The sequence below is a fragment of the Ochotona curzoniae genome, unplaced genomic scaffold (genome assembly GCF_017591425.1).
Source record: "Ochotona curzoniae isolate NIBS_2020 unplaced genomic scaffold, NIBS_Ocur_1.0 contig_3520, whole genome shotgun sequence".
Classification (NCBI taxonomy): domain Eukaryota; kingdom Metazoa; phylum Chordata; class Mammalia; order Lagomorpha; family Ochotonidae; genus Ochotona; species Ochotona curzoniae.
Genome location: NW_024465894.1, coordinates 12494035 through 12509653, shown reverse-complemented (window position 1 = coordinate 12509653; position 15619 = coordinate 12494035). Strand labels below are relative to the sequence as shown.

Below are 15619 nucleotides of genomic sequence, written 5' to 3'. Positions count from 1 at the left end.
TTAGCACTTGGATGGGAGAAATAAAATGGTAGAATTTAACTACATCATGACCATTATAACTGCATCAATTTTAAATCATTTAAAAAGTTCCTCTTGGGGCCCGGCAGCGTGGCCTAGTGGCTAAAGTCCTCGCCTTGAATGTGCCAGGATCCCATATGGGCACCGGATCTAATCCTGGCAGCCCACTTCCATCCAGCTCCCTGCTTGTGGCCTGGGAAAGCAGTTGAGGACGGCCCATTGCTTTGGGATCCTGCACCTGTGTGGGAGACCCGGAGGAAGTTCCTGGCTTCCGGCTCCAGATCGGCACAGCAGTGGCTGTTGCGCTCATTTGGGGAGTGAATCACCAGATGGAAGATGTTCCTCTCTATCTCTCCTCCTCTTTGTATGTCTGGCTTTGTAATAAAAATAAATAAATCTTTAAAATATAAATAAATAAAAAGTTCCTTTTATACTCTATATTGCTTTTATATGGAATTTCCATTTTTTGTTATGATGTATATCAGGGTAAATTCAGTCAAGTGCCCTGATATTATCACATATACAAACTATCACATATACATAGATACTATGCAAATATTGACCCTAAGATTTGTTCAAGATTCTTTATTTGACTGTTTTAGGAAAAGGTAACCCTGATGTGACATTTTATTTTATTTATTTATATTATTATTTTTACTGGAAAGGCCGATTTGCAGAGAGAAGATATAGAAAGATCTTCTCCACTGCTTTATTCCCCAAGTGTCTGCAACGGTCAGAACTGAGCCAATCCGAAGCCAGGAGGCAGGAGCTTCCTCTGGGTCTCCTGCATGAGTCCAGGGTCCCAAGGCTTGGGCTGTCCTCGACTGTTTGCCCAGGCCACAAGCCGGGAGCGAGATGGGATGTGGGGCTGCCAGGGTTAGAACTAGTGCCCATATGGGATACAGGCGCACGCAAGGAGAGGACATTAGCAACTACGTTACCATGCTGGACCTGAATATCCCCATTTCTTAAATTGAAGTGTCTGTTTTAAGCATAGTTTCCTATTGTAATTTTCTTTCTTGGCAAACCCGCCTCTCACCCTGAAGCCCCAAGCATGTACGCAGCAAAACAATGAAGCTGGAAGAGGAAGCAATGGAAGACTTACTGGGTTCTGAGTTTCTAAATGGGAAGATTAAAAGGTTCTGAAGACAGATGGTATTGATGGCATCTTAACAATGTGAACATATTTAGCACCACTGAGCCATACATACTACATATGGTTAAAACGTAACTTTTAGGTTGTGTATTCTTACAAAAAAGAAAAAAGAAACAGGCCAAAGCTGCTGTCACTCAGTGTCCCTGGCACTGATTACATGAGCTTATTTCACGTACCTTTCTATAAAACAGGGCTAAGGACCCGGTGCGCTTTGGCTTGCCCGTTCCCGTGACAGGCACTTCCTGTGACTTTGTCAGATGGCTCTGTTTTGGGGAAGTACCAATCAACGACTGAGCAGTAAGTGACGCAGGACTCTCAGCTCTGGACTCCTGGGCTGTGTTCATGGAAATAGGTATCAATGTGATCTCGCCCGCATCATTTGCAACACCTAAGTGGACAGGAACGCATTCTCAGGAACTTGTTAAGGAAAAAGTTGCATGCATTGTGGGTGTCAACGCACGAACAGTCTGTGGACACACACACACACATACCCATCTCCAAGTAGAAGACGCACATGACACAAAGGCTACAAAACAATAATTCTAGGTGGTGACTGTATTCTTGTCTATTTCTTCCCTGAAACAAAAATACTTTCTGGGTATTTTATGATTAGATTTTTCCATCCACTAATCTAATCCCTAAATGGCTGGCAATGGCCACAGAGGGGCCAAGGAGAAGCCTGGAATGTAAAACTCCATCCAGGTCCCCTATGTGGCTGACAGGGACCCAAGCACTTGAGCTGTTTTCTGTTGTTTCCCAGGCAACCTGGCAGGGAGCTGCAGTGGAAGTATAGAGGCCAGACTTGAACTGGCATTCATGTGAGATGCAAGCATTGCAGGTGAGAGCTTCACCTCCTGCAACCAAAGCCTGGTCCTATAATCACATTTATGTTTTAAAAAGTAAATTGTTCTGATCTGAGAAATTAAGAGGATTTTAAACAAAATAAAGTATTTATGAAGTGGGCATTGAGGGGCAATGGGTTAAAGTAGTGTGTGTGATAGGCACATCCCATACTCGACGGCTGGTGTGAAGGTGGCCTGTTCTGCTTCTGATCTAGCTTCCTGCTAATATCCAAGGGAAGAAGCCTGAACACTTGGGTCCCTGTTACCCAGATACTCCTACAGAATGCTGTTTGGGCTGCTAGCATTAGCCCAAGTCCAGCCCTGGACCAATAAATCTTAAAGTAAATAAATAAATAAAAACATGTTATTACACATCCATAAAATATCAAACATCAAGAACAATCCCTAATATAAATTACTAGATGTGGACTACAAAGCATTCTTGCAAGATGATCACTTATAATAAATGTATGCCTGATGTGGTGGGATGCGTGCGTATCTCTGAAAGAGAGATGACAGGGGTGTGTAAGAAATCTCTGTATCTTCCACTCACTTTTTGCTATGAATCTAACTGTTCTAATTTCTGAAATTTTTATCCAACGTCAAAAAAATGTGAAATAAATGCATTCAAATGTTACCATGCAATGGAATTGTAACTCTATGTCCTTTTGTGCCTGTTACTGTTGCTGTGGCCATTGTTAGAAGAGACTGTCCGGGGGAAATAGATATGTTTTCAGCAGTAATGCTTGAAGAGGGAGCAATTTTCAGTTTGGTTCCTTCTGTTATGATCTTGTCCATAAGGATTTCTTTTGGCGAGTCATCTCCAAATAGTCTTCTCTTAGCACTCCCAGCAGCAGGAGAACTGTAGCGTTCATGAACAGAAATCGGAGACAATGGCTGCGCATCTAATTAAGAGAAAAGCAAATCTGAGATAGTTAGACTGCACTCCAAGCAATAATAAATCAACTTCACTCATTTATATGCTACATACCAGGGAACCAGCATCAAGAATTACGGCCTCTGTTCTCATAGAATATCAGGTAGGGATAAGGAATAAGTCATGTTGATGAAATAGGATAACTATGACAGCTCATCTTTCTGGATACTTGAATGTCTGCCTATACTGAAAGAGCAAAGCAGGAAACATAAAGTAGAAGCTGAGAGGTAGATCATACAGTCGCGTCAGCGTCTGTCTCCCAGTGTGCCCTGGTAAACAGCAGCTGAGAAGGGAAGCCTGGGGTCTTTTGCTAGATACCCGCTGCAGCTGGAAACGGCCTGCCTTGACCTTGCCTGCGAGGAGGGTACTTTTGATCTTTGGGAAATTCTGAATGGGAACCCATGCAGTCATAGTGAACTGCAAGAACGCCTGTGTTGGGGTAATTGTATTCCTTCTCATTCATCTTCTCAAAACTCACACATATAATATAAAAACTAACTCTGGCAGGAACGGATGTGTGGTCTAGCTGTTAAGACACCCATATCTGGGCCCGGCGCGGTGGCGCAAGTGGTTAAGTCCTCGCCTTGCACGCCCGGGATCCCATATGGGCGCCGGTTCTAATCCCGGCAGCCCCGCTTCCCTTCCAGCTCCCTGCCTGTGGCCTGGGAAAGCAGTTGAGGACGGCCCAAAGCTTTGGGACCCTGCACCCGCGTGGGAGACCCGGAAGAGGCTCCTGGCTTCGGATCGGCATAGTATCGACCCGTTGCGGCTCACTTGGGGAGTGAATCATCGGATGGAAGATCTTCCTCTCTGTATCTCCTCTCTGTATATCCGCCTTTCCAATAAAAAAATAATAAAAATAAATCTTTAAAAAAAAAAAAAAAAGACACCCATATCTTATCAGAGAACCTGGGTTTAACCCCATGCTCGGGCCTCTGACTCAAACTTCGTGCCAATAAAACCCTTGAAAGGCAGCATTTATAGTTCAAGTAATTGGGTTTCTTCCACCTACAAAGGAAACCTGAATTTTATTCCTGATTCTTTTTTTTTTCTTTAAGATTTAGTTATTTTTCTTGGAAAGGTAGGTTTACCCAGAGGAGAGACAGAAAAAAAGATCTCCCATCTGCTGGCTCACTCCACAAATGGCCACAATAGCAGGATTTCAGCCAATCCAAAACAAGAGGCAGGGTATCAAGGCTTTGGGCCATCATCAACTGCTTTCCCAGGCCACAAGCAGGGCGCTGCGTGGAAAGCAAAACAGCTAGAAAGAACTGGAGCCAATATGGGATCCTGGCAGATGCAAGGTGAGGATTTAGAGATTGAGCCATCGTGTCAGGTCTAGTATTAACTTGGTAAAAATAGCTTTCCAAGGGTCAGCACTATGACATATGATAATAAACCTCTACCTTTGGCACCAACATCCCATATGGATGTCAGTTTGTGTCCCACTGCTCAAAGTCCAATTCAACTTCCTGTTTGTACCCTGGGAAAGCAGTGGAGGATAGTTCAAGACTTTGGGCTCCTGTATCCAAGTGGGAGACCAAGAGAAAGCTCTTAGCTCTTGGTTTAATCAGTCCAGCTACAGCCATTGTGGCCATTTGGGCAGTGAACAAGCAAATGGAATGTCTTTCTCTCTTTGTCTCTCCTCTGTAACTGCCTTTCAAATTAAAATATAAAATTTAAAAATGATTTTCCAGAGCCAGGTGTGGTATCTCAGTGGTAAAAGTCCTTGCCTTGCACGCGCCAGGATCCCATATGGGCACTGGTTCTAATCCCAGTGGTCTTGCTTCCTATCCAGCTCCCTGCTTATGGCCTGGGAATGCAGTTCAGGATGGCCCAAAGTTTTGGGACCCTGCACCTGCATAGTAGACCTGGAAGAGGCTCCTGGCTTCAGACCGGCACGGTTCCAGTTGTTGTGGCCACATGGGGAGTGAATCATTGAATGGAAGATCTTCCTCTCTGTCTCTCCTGCACTCTGTATATCTGCCTTTCCAATTAAGCTAAACAAATCCTTTTAAAAAAATGGTTTTCCATTGGTAATTAGGCAAGGTTGGGTCCTTATCCAAGTCATTGGGTCCTTGCCACCCACATGGGAGAACAAAATGGAGTTCCTGGCACCTGGCTTCAGCCCTGAGCAACTCTGGTTAATGCAGGAATGTGGGGGAATGAGCCAGTGGATGGAAGGTCTCTATTTTTCACTCTCTTTTTGTAACTCTTTCAAATAAATTAAATCAATTTATTTTAGAAATGATTATACCAAAAATCTCAATGAAATTCTATTACTTTAACATTAAAACACCATATGACATATTATACAAGGATAGCAGTGCAAGCATTAAAATTTCTCAAATTCTGTTGGCGAAATTAGGTTAAGATGCCATATGAGACGCTTGCTTCCCATACTGGAATACTGGGTTTGAGTCACGGTTCTCTTAACTCCAGCTTTCGGCTAATGTATACCCAGATGGCTCAAGTAGTTAGTTCCTTGCCACTCACATGAGAAAAGCGGATTGAGTTCTTTGCCCAGGTTCAGTCTGGCCCGGTCAGGGATGTTACAAGCATTTGGGGAGTGAAACAGCAGATGGGAGATCTATCTGCTTTTCTCTATCAAGTAAGTACAAATGAAAAGCAATGCTAATAAGACTTGAAATTTTCTCTGAAAATTGGTTTTGCATTTTTAAGAAAGATTTATTTTTATATAAAAGGTAGATTTACAGAAAGAAGGAAAGAAATGAGAGAGAGTTTCCACCTGCTGGTTTACTCCCCAAATGGTCTCAATGGCCAGAGTTGAGCCAATCTGAAGCCAGGAGCCAGAGTTTCTTCTGGGTCTCCCACAACTTGAGTCATCCTCTGTTGCTTTGCCAGGTCAGAAGTAGTGAGCTGTACTGGAAATGGAGCAGCTGGGATATGAGCCGGCACACCTGTGGGATGCCAGTGCTAGCAGGTAGATGATTACCCTGTTATCCACAGTGCCAACCCCCGTTTTTCATTTGACCAATGTTGAACATACCCTTTCGAAGACTCCCGCTGTCAGTCCGAACTTCCTTGACTCTTGGATGCATTATAGGAGACACTGGCATCATGGGAAGATGTCCCTGCACAATTCCACAATTTCCTGTTTCAAAGTTGTTTGGGAATATAACCTGTAGAAAATAAAAATCTCTTTTTTTCTTAAAGCCAGATAAACACACTGATTAAAACTCAGAAAAAAAGTTTCTGACATTTTTTGCTTTATTTCTTTTGCCTTCTTTTTTTTTTAAGTTTATTTATTTATTTTTTTATTGGAAAGACGGGTATACAGAGAGGAGAGACAGAGGAAGATCTTCCGTCTGATGATTCACTCCCCAAGTGAGCGCAACTGCCGGGATTAGAACCAGCGCCCATATGGGATCCTGGACATGCAAGGCGAGGAACTTAACCACTGCACCACCGCACTGGGCCCTTTTTCTGCCTTCTTAACCAAACATGCATACAACAAACTGTAAAAATGTTCAAGTATGGTTTTCTCTTCCTCTCTTTTAAGATTAATTTACTATTTGGAAGGTAAAAATAGATAGGGGAGAAACAGAGAGCTTTCCTCTACTGGTTCACTCCCCAAAAGGCTGTAACAGCCAGAACCGGACCAGGGCCAAGTGGAAACCTGCAGTTCCATCAGGTCTCCCACGTTAGTGGCAGAGGATCAAATTTGGGTCATATTCTGCTGCATTCCCTGATATGTTAACAGATCAGAAATGGAGCTGCTGGGTCTTGAACCATCACTCATATGGGATTCTAGCATCACAGGTGGAGGACAAAGCTACTAATCCATACTGACTTTTTTTTAAGATTTTATTTTTATTACAAAGTCACATATGCACAGAGGAGGAACGACAGAGAGGAAGATCCTCCGTCCGATGATTCACTCCCCAAGTGAGCGCAACAGCAGGAGCTGCGCGATCCGAACCCGGGAGCCAGAAACCTCCTCCAGACCTCCCATGTGGGCGCAGGATGCCAAGGCTTTGGGTCAACCTCTACTGCGTTCCCAGGCCACAGGCAGGGAAGTGGATGGGAAGTGAAGCTGCAGGGATTAGAACCAGCAACCATATAGGATCCTGGCGCATTCTAGGCAAAGACTTTAGCTTCTAGGCCATCGTGCCTGGCCATACTGATGTCTTTAACTGCTGTTATTAAAAAAAAAAAAAAAAAAACTGAAGTAAGAGCTCATTTCAGTTAACCTTGTAGCTTGCCTATGTTAGAGAGGACTATAAGTAAACTTCTATTCCACAAATATTTAAGAATGCCCAATTAATCACAATTTGTTGCTAAAGACCAAAGAAGCACATGCAAGAGGTTTTCAGAAAACATCTTGCTTTCAGTGTTTCCTGGTCTTGGACACTTCTTCCATTAGTTTTGGATTAGCAAAGGGAAAAAAAAAAACAGTCCCTCTCTTATTTGGTAGAATGACTGACAGAGAAAGAGAGATAGAGGATGGGGGACGAGAGAGAGAGAGAGAGAGAGAGAGAAAATAAATCGGTATCATTCTTCTGCCTGCTAGTTTACTCTCGAAATGGCCCTAAGAGGTCATATGCTGATAACACCATTATGTTAAAAAAAAGTCATGGGATTAACAGCTTTGTCCCAACTCACTTCTTCACAGGTAGGAACTCTGTTTGCAGAAGCTTGGAGAGCTTCCCACAGGGCAGAGCTATGGCCCCATGCCAAACTCTCCAAGATCTGCTCTTCAATGCTATTCAGGTGCTTCACCATGTCCCTTGAGAGCCCGTCCTCCGAGCGGATCACCACCTCGATAACCTGGGCAGGAGAAAAGGGAGAAGACAATGTGGTGTCAAGCAATGGTTTCCGGTCTGAACTTTCACGGATGACTGGTTTAGGCCTTACTCTGCAATATGGAACCAATGTATGCCATCTTTACACCATAATTCAGTGGCTTACTAAAATCTTTGAATTTATAAATGAATTTTGAAAGTCTTAAAAATACTTTCTCACACAAACACTGCACAATGGGTTAAGTTGCTGTGCCCCATACAGGAATGGTCTGGTTTGAGTCCTGGATCCTCTGCTTCTAATCCAGCTTCTACTAACATATGCCAAGAGACAACAGATGAAGGCCCTGCCACCCAAATCAGAAACACGGATGGACTTCCAGGCTCCTGGCTTTAGCATGGCCTAGCTGTGACTGTTGTGGCCTTTTGGAGAATGACACATTTTTTAATATACACACGTGCTGTTTATATTTTTTAATACATATTTGTATTTATTTTAGTCAACAGATGTCAAGGTAGGGAGAATAGATATCTTCAACCTTCTGGTTCATTTACCAAATGATTCCAATAATCAGAGTGGACCAGACTGAAGCAGCAGCCAGCAACTCCGTTTTCATTTGTTAAGTACTTGATCCATTATCTGCTACCACAGGGACACATTAGTATGAGAGTTGGGACTGGAACCAGCACTCCAATATGGGAACAGATGCCCCAAACAGCATTTTAACCCATGTGAAACAACGCCCAGGACGTCTTTTTTTTTTTTCTTCTTGTAAAAGAAGGGCAATGAGAGACCAAAAGTGGTCAACTTCTCACAACAGAAATATTAGGTCCCGGGTTCCCAGTTTTCTATTTTAAATTTATTGCCCTTCTTTTTCTCAATAGCTAAAAAGAAAATAAATCATTTGGGCCCAGCGCAATAGCCTAGCGGTTAAAGTCCTCACCTTGAATGCACCGGGATCCCATATGGGAGTCGGTTCTAATCCCGACAGCCTCACTTCCCATCCAGCTCCCTGCCTGTGGCCTGGGAAAGCAATTTAGGATGGCCCAAGGTTTTGGGACCCTGCACTCCCATGAGAGACCCAGAAGAACTCCTGGCTCAAGGCTTTGGATTGGCGCACCTCCAGCCATTGTGGGCACTTGGGGAATGAATCATTAGACGGAAAATCTTCCTTTCTGTCTCTCCTCTGTATATCTGCCTTTCCAATAAAAATAAATCTTTAAAAAAAATAAATCATTTGAAAGAAATTTTGCTTATATGTGACTATATTAATAAGAAAAAACATATATTCTAACTACACAGGGAAAATATTACTAATAGATGATACTGATTTGAACATTAACCCTTATGTCTTTTCTTCAATATATTATTTGTGAGATTACAAAAAGTAATTTAACATCTTGAGTGAAACTAACAATGTTAGAAATAGTGGGGTTGAGAACTGGCATTGTGGTATGCAGGTTAAGCTGCTCTATGAGTCCCAGACATTTCCCTTCTGATGCATTTTCCTGCTAATGTGCCTAGTAGCAAGGCAGTGGAAGATGGCCAAGTACTTGGGAACCTGAGACAAATGTTGGAGACCTGAAGGTGTTTCCTGGCTTCAGCCTGGTCCAGTCCTGGCTGTGGTTGTCATTTGAGGAGTAAAACAGAAAATTAATCATAATGAAATCTTCCCCCATGAAACTTGCAAATATTTTAATCAAAAACTTAAACTTACTAACTTTTGGATGATGTAATTTTTCTATAGCTTTAAACATTTATTTGACTCAAAGGCAAGGTAGAATGTGAATTTTTAAAAAATGTACTATTTATTTGAAAGAGAGAATGCCAGAGTGAAAAAGAGACAGAGAAATCCTCTATCTGCTGGTTCAATCCTTAAATCGCTGCAACAGCAAAGGCTGAGCAGGGCCAAAGCCAAGAGCCTGGAACTCCATCCTGGTTTCCCACATAGATGGCTGGGACATAAGTACTCGGGTGCTCTTCCGCGGCATTCCCAGACACCTGAGCAGGCAGCTGGACTGGAAGCAGGAACTATGGGACTCAAAGTATCAGTCAGATAGGATATGGTAATACTGTGCGCAGAGGCTTAATCTACTGTGCCACGAGCCCAGCCCCTCCAGGACTCCAACTCAGGCCAGTTAGGTGAGAAAATTAAACTATTCAAACCAATTTTTCTATTTCCAGTTCTCTGAAAGTACAACAGATGACTAAGTATTAATTGAAGTATGTCAATAAGCACAGAAGTAGTGACAGTCTTAAATTCAAACACTAGGTAGTATCAACTATTTATTTACTGTGATGAAATAGTTTATTATCTGAGACCTTGTATTTCACAAGAAAATGAAAACAGTTCTAGCAGAAAAAATTAACAGTCACACACACTGAGTTAGCTCAAATTTAGGGAAGAAAAATGCTATCATAGCTTCATTATTGTGGCTATCAACAAATTCAGTTTTAGGCTTTTTATCCTGAGTGTTTTTGTTCTTCATCACGCAGCTACTTAATAGAATCATGGTTTTCATTCATAAATATGGAAAAATTGAAGGTAAGTACCTACTTCCAGGTCACATTTGCGAGTCAGAAGATGACAGTAAAAGATCAGAAACTATGAGACTGGCTTAACTTACTAATACTTTGGTTTCGTCCTTTCTTCCTCAATGCAGCCCCAAAGGAACATCTATTCTAGGAAAGCCTCTGACAGTACTTCCTTCAGCGCCACAATGCAGTACACATTTGACCTCGTTAAGATGCCACTTGTTGGGCCCGGCGCGGTGGCGCAAGTGGTTAAGGGTCCTCGCCTTGCACGCCCGGGATCCCATATGGGCGCCGGTTCTAATCCCGGCAGCCCCGCTTCTCTTCCAGCTCCCTGCCTGTGGCCTGGGAAAGCAGTCGAGGACGGCCCAAGGCTTTGGGAACCTGCACCCGTGTGGGAGACCCGGAAGAGGCTCCTGGCTTCGGATCGACATAGTATCGGCCCGTTGCGGCTCACTTGGGGAGTGAATCATCGGACGGAAGATCTTCCTCTCTGTGTCTCCTCTCTGTATATCCGCCTTTCCAATGAAAAAATAATAAAAATAAATCTTTAAAAAAAAAAAAAAAAGATGCCACTTGTTATATTCACATCAGCTCTGCTCCTGCAAATGTGCTCCGGGAGCAGCAGGTGATGGCTCGGTAGTTCAGACCCTGCCACTCACATGGGAGATTCAGAATGAATCCGTGGTTCCCAGCTTTGGGCCGACCAAGATCTGGCTACTGAGAACATCTGGGGAATGAACCAGTAGATGGCAAGTCTCTCTTTCATGTAAGTTAAATAAGTAAATAAATTTTAAAACAAAAGGTAACACAGTTCTTATGCAAGAGGCATCACAATAGAACTTCATGCTCACCTCACCTTGTAAAAGTAAAATGGTTGCAAATTGAGAACTTCGATAATCCAAGGAAACATACGAGGCGAGCTATAGGCAAACAGCACTATTTCCAAACAGCAAGCCATCAAGGAACGATGAAATATATCCTGCTCTAGAAGAACCTTGGGAAGAGAAACAGCATAGTTTAATATTTCCTAGTACCTGGGCCCGGCAGCGTGGCCTAGCAGCTAAAGTCCAAGCCTATGGGAGCGCCCGGGATCCCATATGGGTGCCAGTTCTAATCCCAGAAGCTCCACTTCCCATCCAGCTCCCTGCTTGTGGCTTGGGAAAGCAGTTGAAGATGGGCCAAAACTTTGGGACCCTGCACCCGCGTGGGAGACCTGGAGAAGGTTCCTGGCTTCGGATCAGCTCAGCTTAGCCATTGCAACCACTTGAGGAGTGAATCAGTGGATGAAAGTTCTTCCTCTCTGTCTCTCCTCCTCTCTGCATATCTGACTTTCAAATAAATAAATCTTTAAAATATATATATATATTTCCAGTACCTTACCAGGGTTTTTCCAGTATGTGGCAGGGATCCACATACTTGGACCATTTTCCATTCCTTTTCTAGGGTATTACCAGGGAGCTGGACTGGAAGTGGAGCAATCAAAGCATGAACTAGTGCTCACGCCAGGGTCACAGGTAGCAGCTTTCCCACTACGCTACAAAGCCAGCATCAGTGCGTCTGTGTGTTAAGTAAGTAAATAATACCAAAAATAGGGAACCTCACTGAGGAGATATGAAAATTACCAGAGTGAAAACAGAGAGATGATATTACAATAGGTACAAGATATATATATATATATATCCTTGGATATCAATCTCTCTTATTGGAACACAAGAATAGAAGATTCCAAGGCAATGGAAGGTAAAACTGAAAGACCATTAAAAGGTCTGATTTTGTACAAACATTTTTACATAGCTATTAGACAGGGTGGTCAGACTTGGTCAAAAGTGCAAAACACACACACAATTATATTATGACCTAACATTACTGGGAGGTACAAATACATTAATTATCAACTGGGGAAATTCATTATTACTAGCTAGGAATGAAAGATACAAAAAAAAAAAAAAAAAAAAAAAAAAAAAAAAACTAAACAGAAAAAAGTGATGGTGTGCCAAAGATGGACGTCTACTATAAGCCCCAGATGTGCCAAATTCAGTCAAAGCCAGTGAATATGTGATCTTGACCAAAGCTGTCATAAACTGTTGACCCCACAAGGTCCTTTATGGCTCCCGAGCCTCTCAAACACCATTTCCAGGCTAGGACTTTTTGACCTTCCCAGCAGCTGGGAAAGTGGAGTTACTTACTGACATGTCCATTCCATGAAGTCTTCGTGTTTCCTGAATCATTATGGTTTCTAATATTTTATAATATAAAATTTCTGCCAGCTTAAGTCTGTTTATAGCAAAGTCTGTAGGGGAAATCAAGGGAAAACATATGCTAATGAAATCAAGTTGTTAAGAGCTGAAGAACAAAATTTATTTTATAAACTTGGAGCTGATACATTAAGAATGAACAGAAAAGGGAAAAGATTGAATTCCTACTTTTTGGAGGACAAGGTTATGCAGGCTTAATTCTCTCTTCTTACCTATGTGAGATCCTGGCTGTTCATCTGTTGACTGGGTATAGTGTTGGCAAAAAGTCTCTCCTATACCTTTCACTGTTTTTGTAATGTTTTCCATAGGATTACGCATACAAGATCTACAAGATACAACAACAGCAACAACTAAACCCTAATTACTAGAAAAAAGAGATAATTAAAAACATTTCTCTTTAAGAATTAGCTTGGTTGGTACTGGCATTGTGCCACAATGTGTAAAGCCACCACCTGCAACGCTAGTATCCCATATGGTGCTGGTTCAGGTCTTAGCTTTCCTTCCAATTCAGCTATCTGCTAATATGCAAGGAAAGCAGCAGAGGACAGCTTAAGTGCTTGGGCCCCACCAGCCATGAGAAGCTCCTGACTTTGGCTTTGCCCAGCCCTGCCTCTTACAGTCGTCTTGGGAGTGTACCAGAAGACCTCTCCCATTCTCATTGTAACTCTGCCTTTCAAACAAATAGAAAGCAGCAGAGAAGTGGCCCCAGCCATCCACATGGAGCTTCTGACCTGGCCTCGCTTTGGCTGTGATGACCAACTGGGAGTGAACCAGTACCAAGAAGACATGTGTTTCTCTTTTTGTCTTTACCTTTTGCTCTGTAATTCTTTCAAAATAAATATTTTAGAAAAAAAGAACATTTTTATACAGTATTTTTCTCTCTCTCACTATTTTCCTTTCTATCTGGTTTTAAGTCATTATATACTATGGTTAAAATCATAAAGTAAAACTTGCCAGTAGTATATCCACTATCTCAAGAATACGGCATACAATGCCGACAGCAAAGAATAATAATCTAATCTTAAAAAGACAACTACATAAATAACAATATTGAACTTACGCAAAAATATTTGTGAGTTGTTCACTTGGTGCATTCTTGAGTCCAGCTACAATGTTCTGCAAGCGGCTCACGCTCTGGGTTGCAGAAGCAACAGGAGTAATGACAGGTTCTTTTTCTCGTAAGTAGCGCCGTCCTGTCAGCGGGGTGGAAGGTGCAAACGATCTGTTCTGTGAGAAAAGAAAACTGTAAGATTAAAGTCCCCTACACATCATTATATGTGTAATTCATTACACAGACAAAACGATTCCTACTTACAGGTAGGTTATTTCTAACCCGCTGCTCATTATCTACCAAAAAAAATTTTTTTTAAAGATTTATTTGTTTTTATTGGAAAGACAGATACACACAGAGGAGGAAAGACAGTGAGGAAGATTCTCCATCCTATGATTCACTCCCAAAGTGAGTGCAACAGCCGGAGCCAAGCCAATCTGAAGCCAGGAGCCAGAAGCCTCTTCTAGGTTTCCCGTACAGGTGCAGGAGCCCAAGGCTTTGAGTCATCCTCCAACTGCTTTCCCTGGCCACAAGCAGGGAGCTGGATGGGAAGCAGGGCTGCCGGGATTAGAACCTGCGTCCATGTGGGATCCTGGCTCGTGAAAGGCGAGGACTTTGCCACTAGGCTACTGCACCAGGCCCTATCTACCAAAACGTTAATAATACTATGTTATATTTGAGTTATACTTTTCCCAAGCACTTTCTATCCATATTCTCACAATGAGTACATACTTTGACTTATGACAGAACTGAGACTAAACCTTATGTTTTTCTACCTTCCAGGCTGATGAGTTTTTCATGAGAGTTTGTCCTCCAACCCACTTCACACATAAATACAAACTGAAATCTTGAATCATTGACCATCAAGCCTACAGTTCAATGACCACATTTAGAGAAGTACAATTAGTTGATGTCACAGCAAGGATACCAGACTGAATTATTAAAGCAACATGACAGATTATGTTGAAGCAAAGAAACAGTAAGACAAGCATAAATTCAACCTTTTACAAGCAGATAATCTGAAAAATGCAGGCCTGTTGGGAAGAATGTGCCCAAACTGTCATTAATAGTCAGAAAAATATAAAAGGACCAAATGTCATTGTTTAAAAAAATTACCTTTTGAGGCTTGCATGGAAAATATGAATTAGTAGAAGAAACTCAAGATTTAACTTGAAAGATGCTTCTGCTGTTAGTAGAATCACACACAGAGAGAAAAAGATCATTCAAGACTGAGTCGAGGCTAGGCTATATTACTTTTTCAAAGTGTTGCTGAAGATGACACTCCACATTAGCCTGCGCGGTCGCTTTCCCTAACGGGGTGTCACCAGGGAACTTCCGAGGCGTTCCAATTTCTTCATCTGCATCTGCTCCCAGAAAGATCCTCTCATCAAAATCACCAACAGTCAGAACATACTCTTCATATTCTTTGTTAATGGCTTTGCTGCAAGAAGAATTATTTTAAGAAGTCAGAACAGAAGTTGGGATACAGAACAGCTTGGGAAAGCTGGTGACTTCCTAGGGTTCATTCCTTCTGCCCATCTAACAGTGTCAGAAGTGCTTTTCTAATAATGGACATTCTTCACATTCAAGAAATCATCTTGAAAATCAGGAAAAAAGGACACATAATTCATCTTACAAAGAGGTGAAAATGCAATGAAGGAAAGAAAATATCTGATCACTAAAGAAACAAATACTTGGTTTGAAATATGAATTTTCTGAATCTGTTAATATTTGACTGATGGAAAAATATAAAACCAGATTCAGAAGGCAAATTGGGCCCATTTATGAGTTTCTCAGAAGAACGGCTATCTTTTCTTAAAGATTTATTTATTATTATTGGAAAGATATACAGAGAAGAGGAGAGACAGAGAGAAAGATCTTCTGTCCAATGATTCACTCTCCAAGCGGCCACAACGGCTAGAGCTGAGTTGATCCAAAGCCAGGAGCCTGGAGTCTCTTCCAGGTCTCCCACATGGGTATAAGGCTTTGGGCTGTCCTTGACTGCTTTCCTAGACCACAAGCAAGGAGCTGGATGGGAAGTGGGGCTGCTGGGATTAGAAC

At 42.2% G+C, this 15619-nt stretch overlaps 1 protein-coding gene across 2 annotated transcripts in view; it reads right to left on the bottom strand.

Moving 5' to 3' along the window:
- The window catches only part of RBL1 (RB transcriptional corepressor like 1), a 39833-nt gene that overhangs the window by 13534 nt on the left and 10680 nt on the right, over nt 1-15619 (bottom strand). Inside the window, exons 8-17 of one of the 2 annotated variants that reach the window (XM_040981503.1) lie at nt 14813-14999; nt 13568-13734; nt 12720-12832; nt 12439-12542; nt 11109-11246; nt 7580-7744; nt 5964-6096; nt 2655-2921; nt 1461-1562; nt 1351-1430 (exon numbers count right to left, since the gene is read on the bottom strand). In XM_040981503.1, coding sequence (XP_040837437.1) covers nt 1351-1430; nt 1461-1562; nt 2655-2921; nt 5964-6096; nt 7580-7744; nt 11109-11246; nt 12439-12542; nt 12720-12832; nt 13568-13734; nt 14813-14999 — 1456 coding nt within the window. Of the gene's footprint in view, nt 1-1350; nt 1563-2654; nt 2922-5963; nt 6097-7579; nt 7745-11108; nt 11247-12438; nt 12543-12719; nt 12833-13567; nt 13735-14812; nt 15000-15619 lie in introns of both variants that reach the window. The other variant, XM_040981502.1, reaches the window with a different exon arrangement.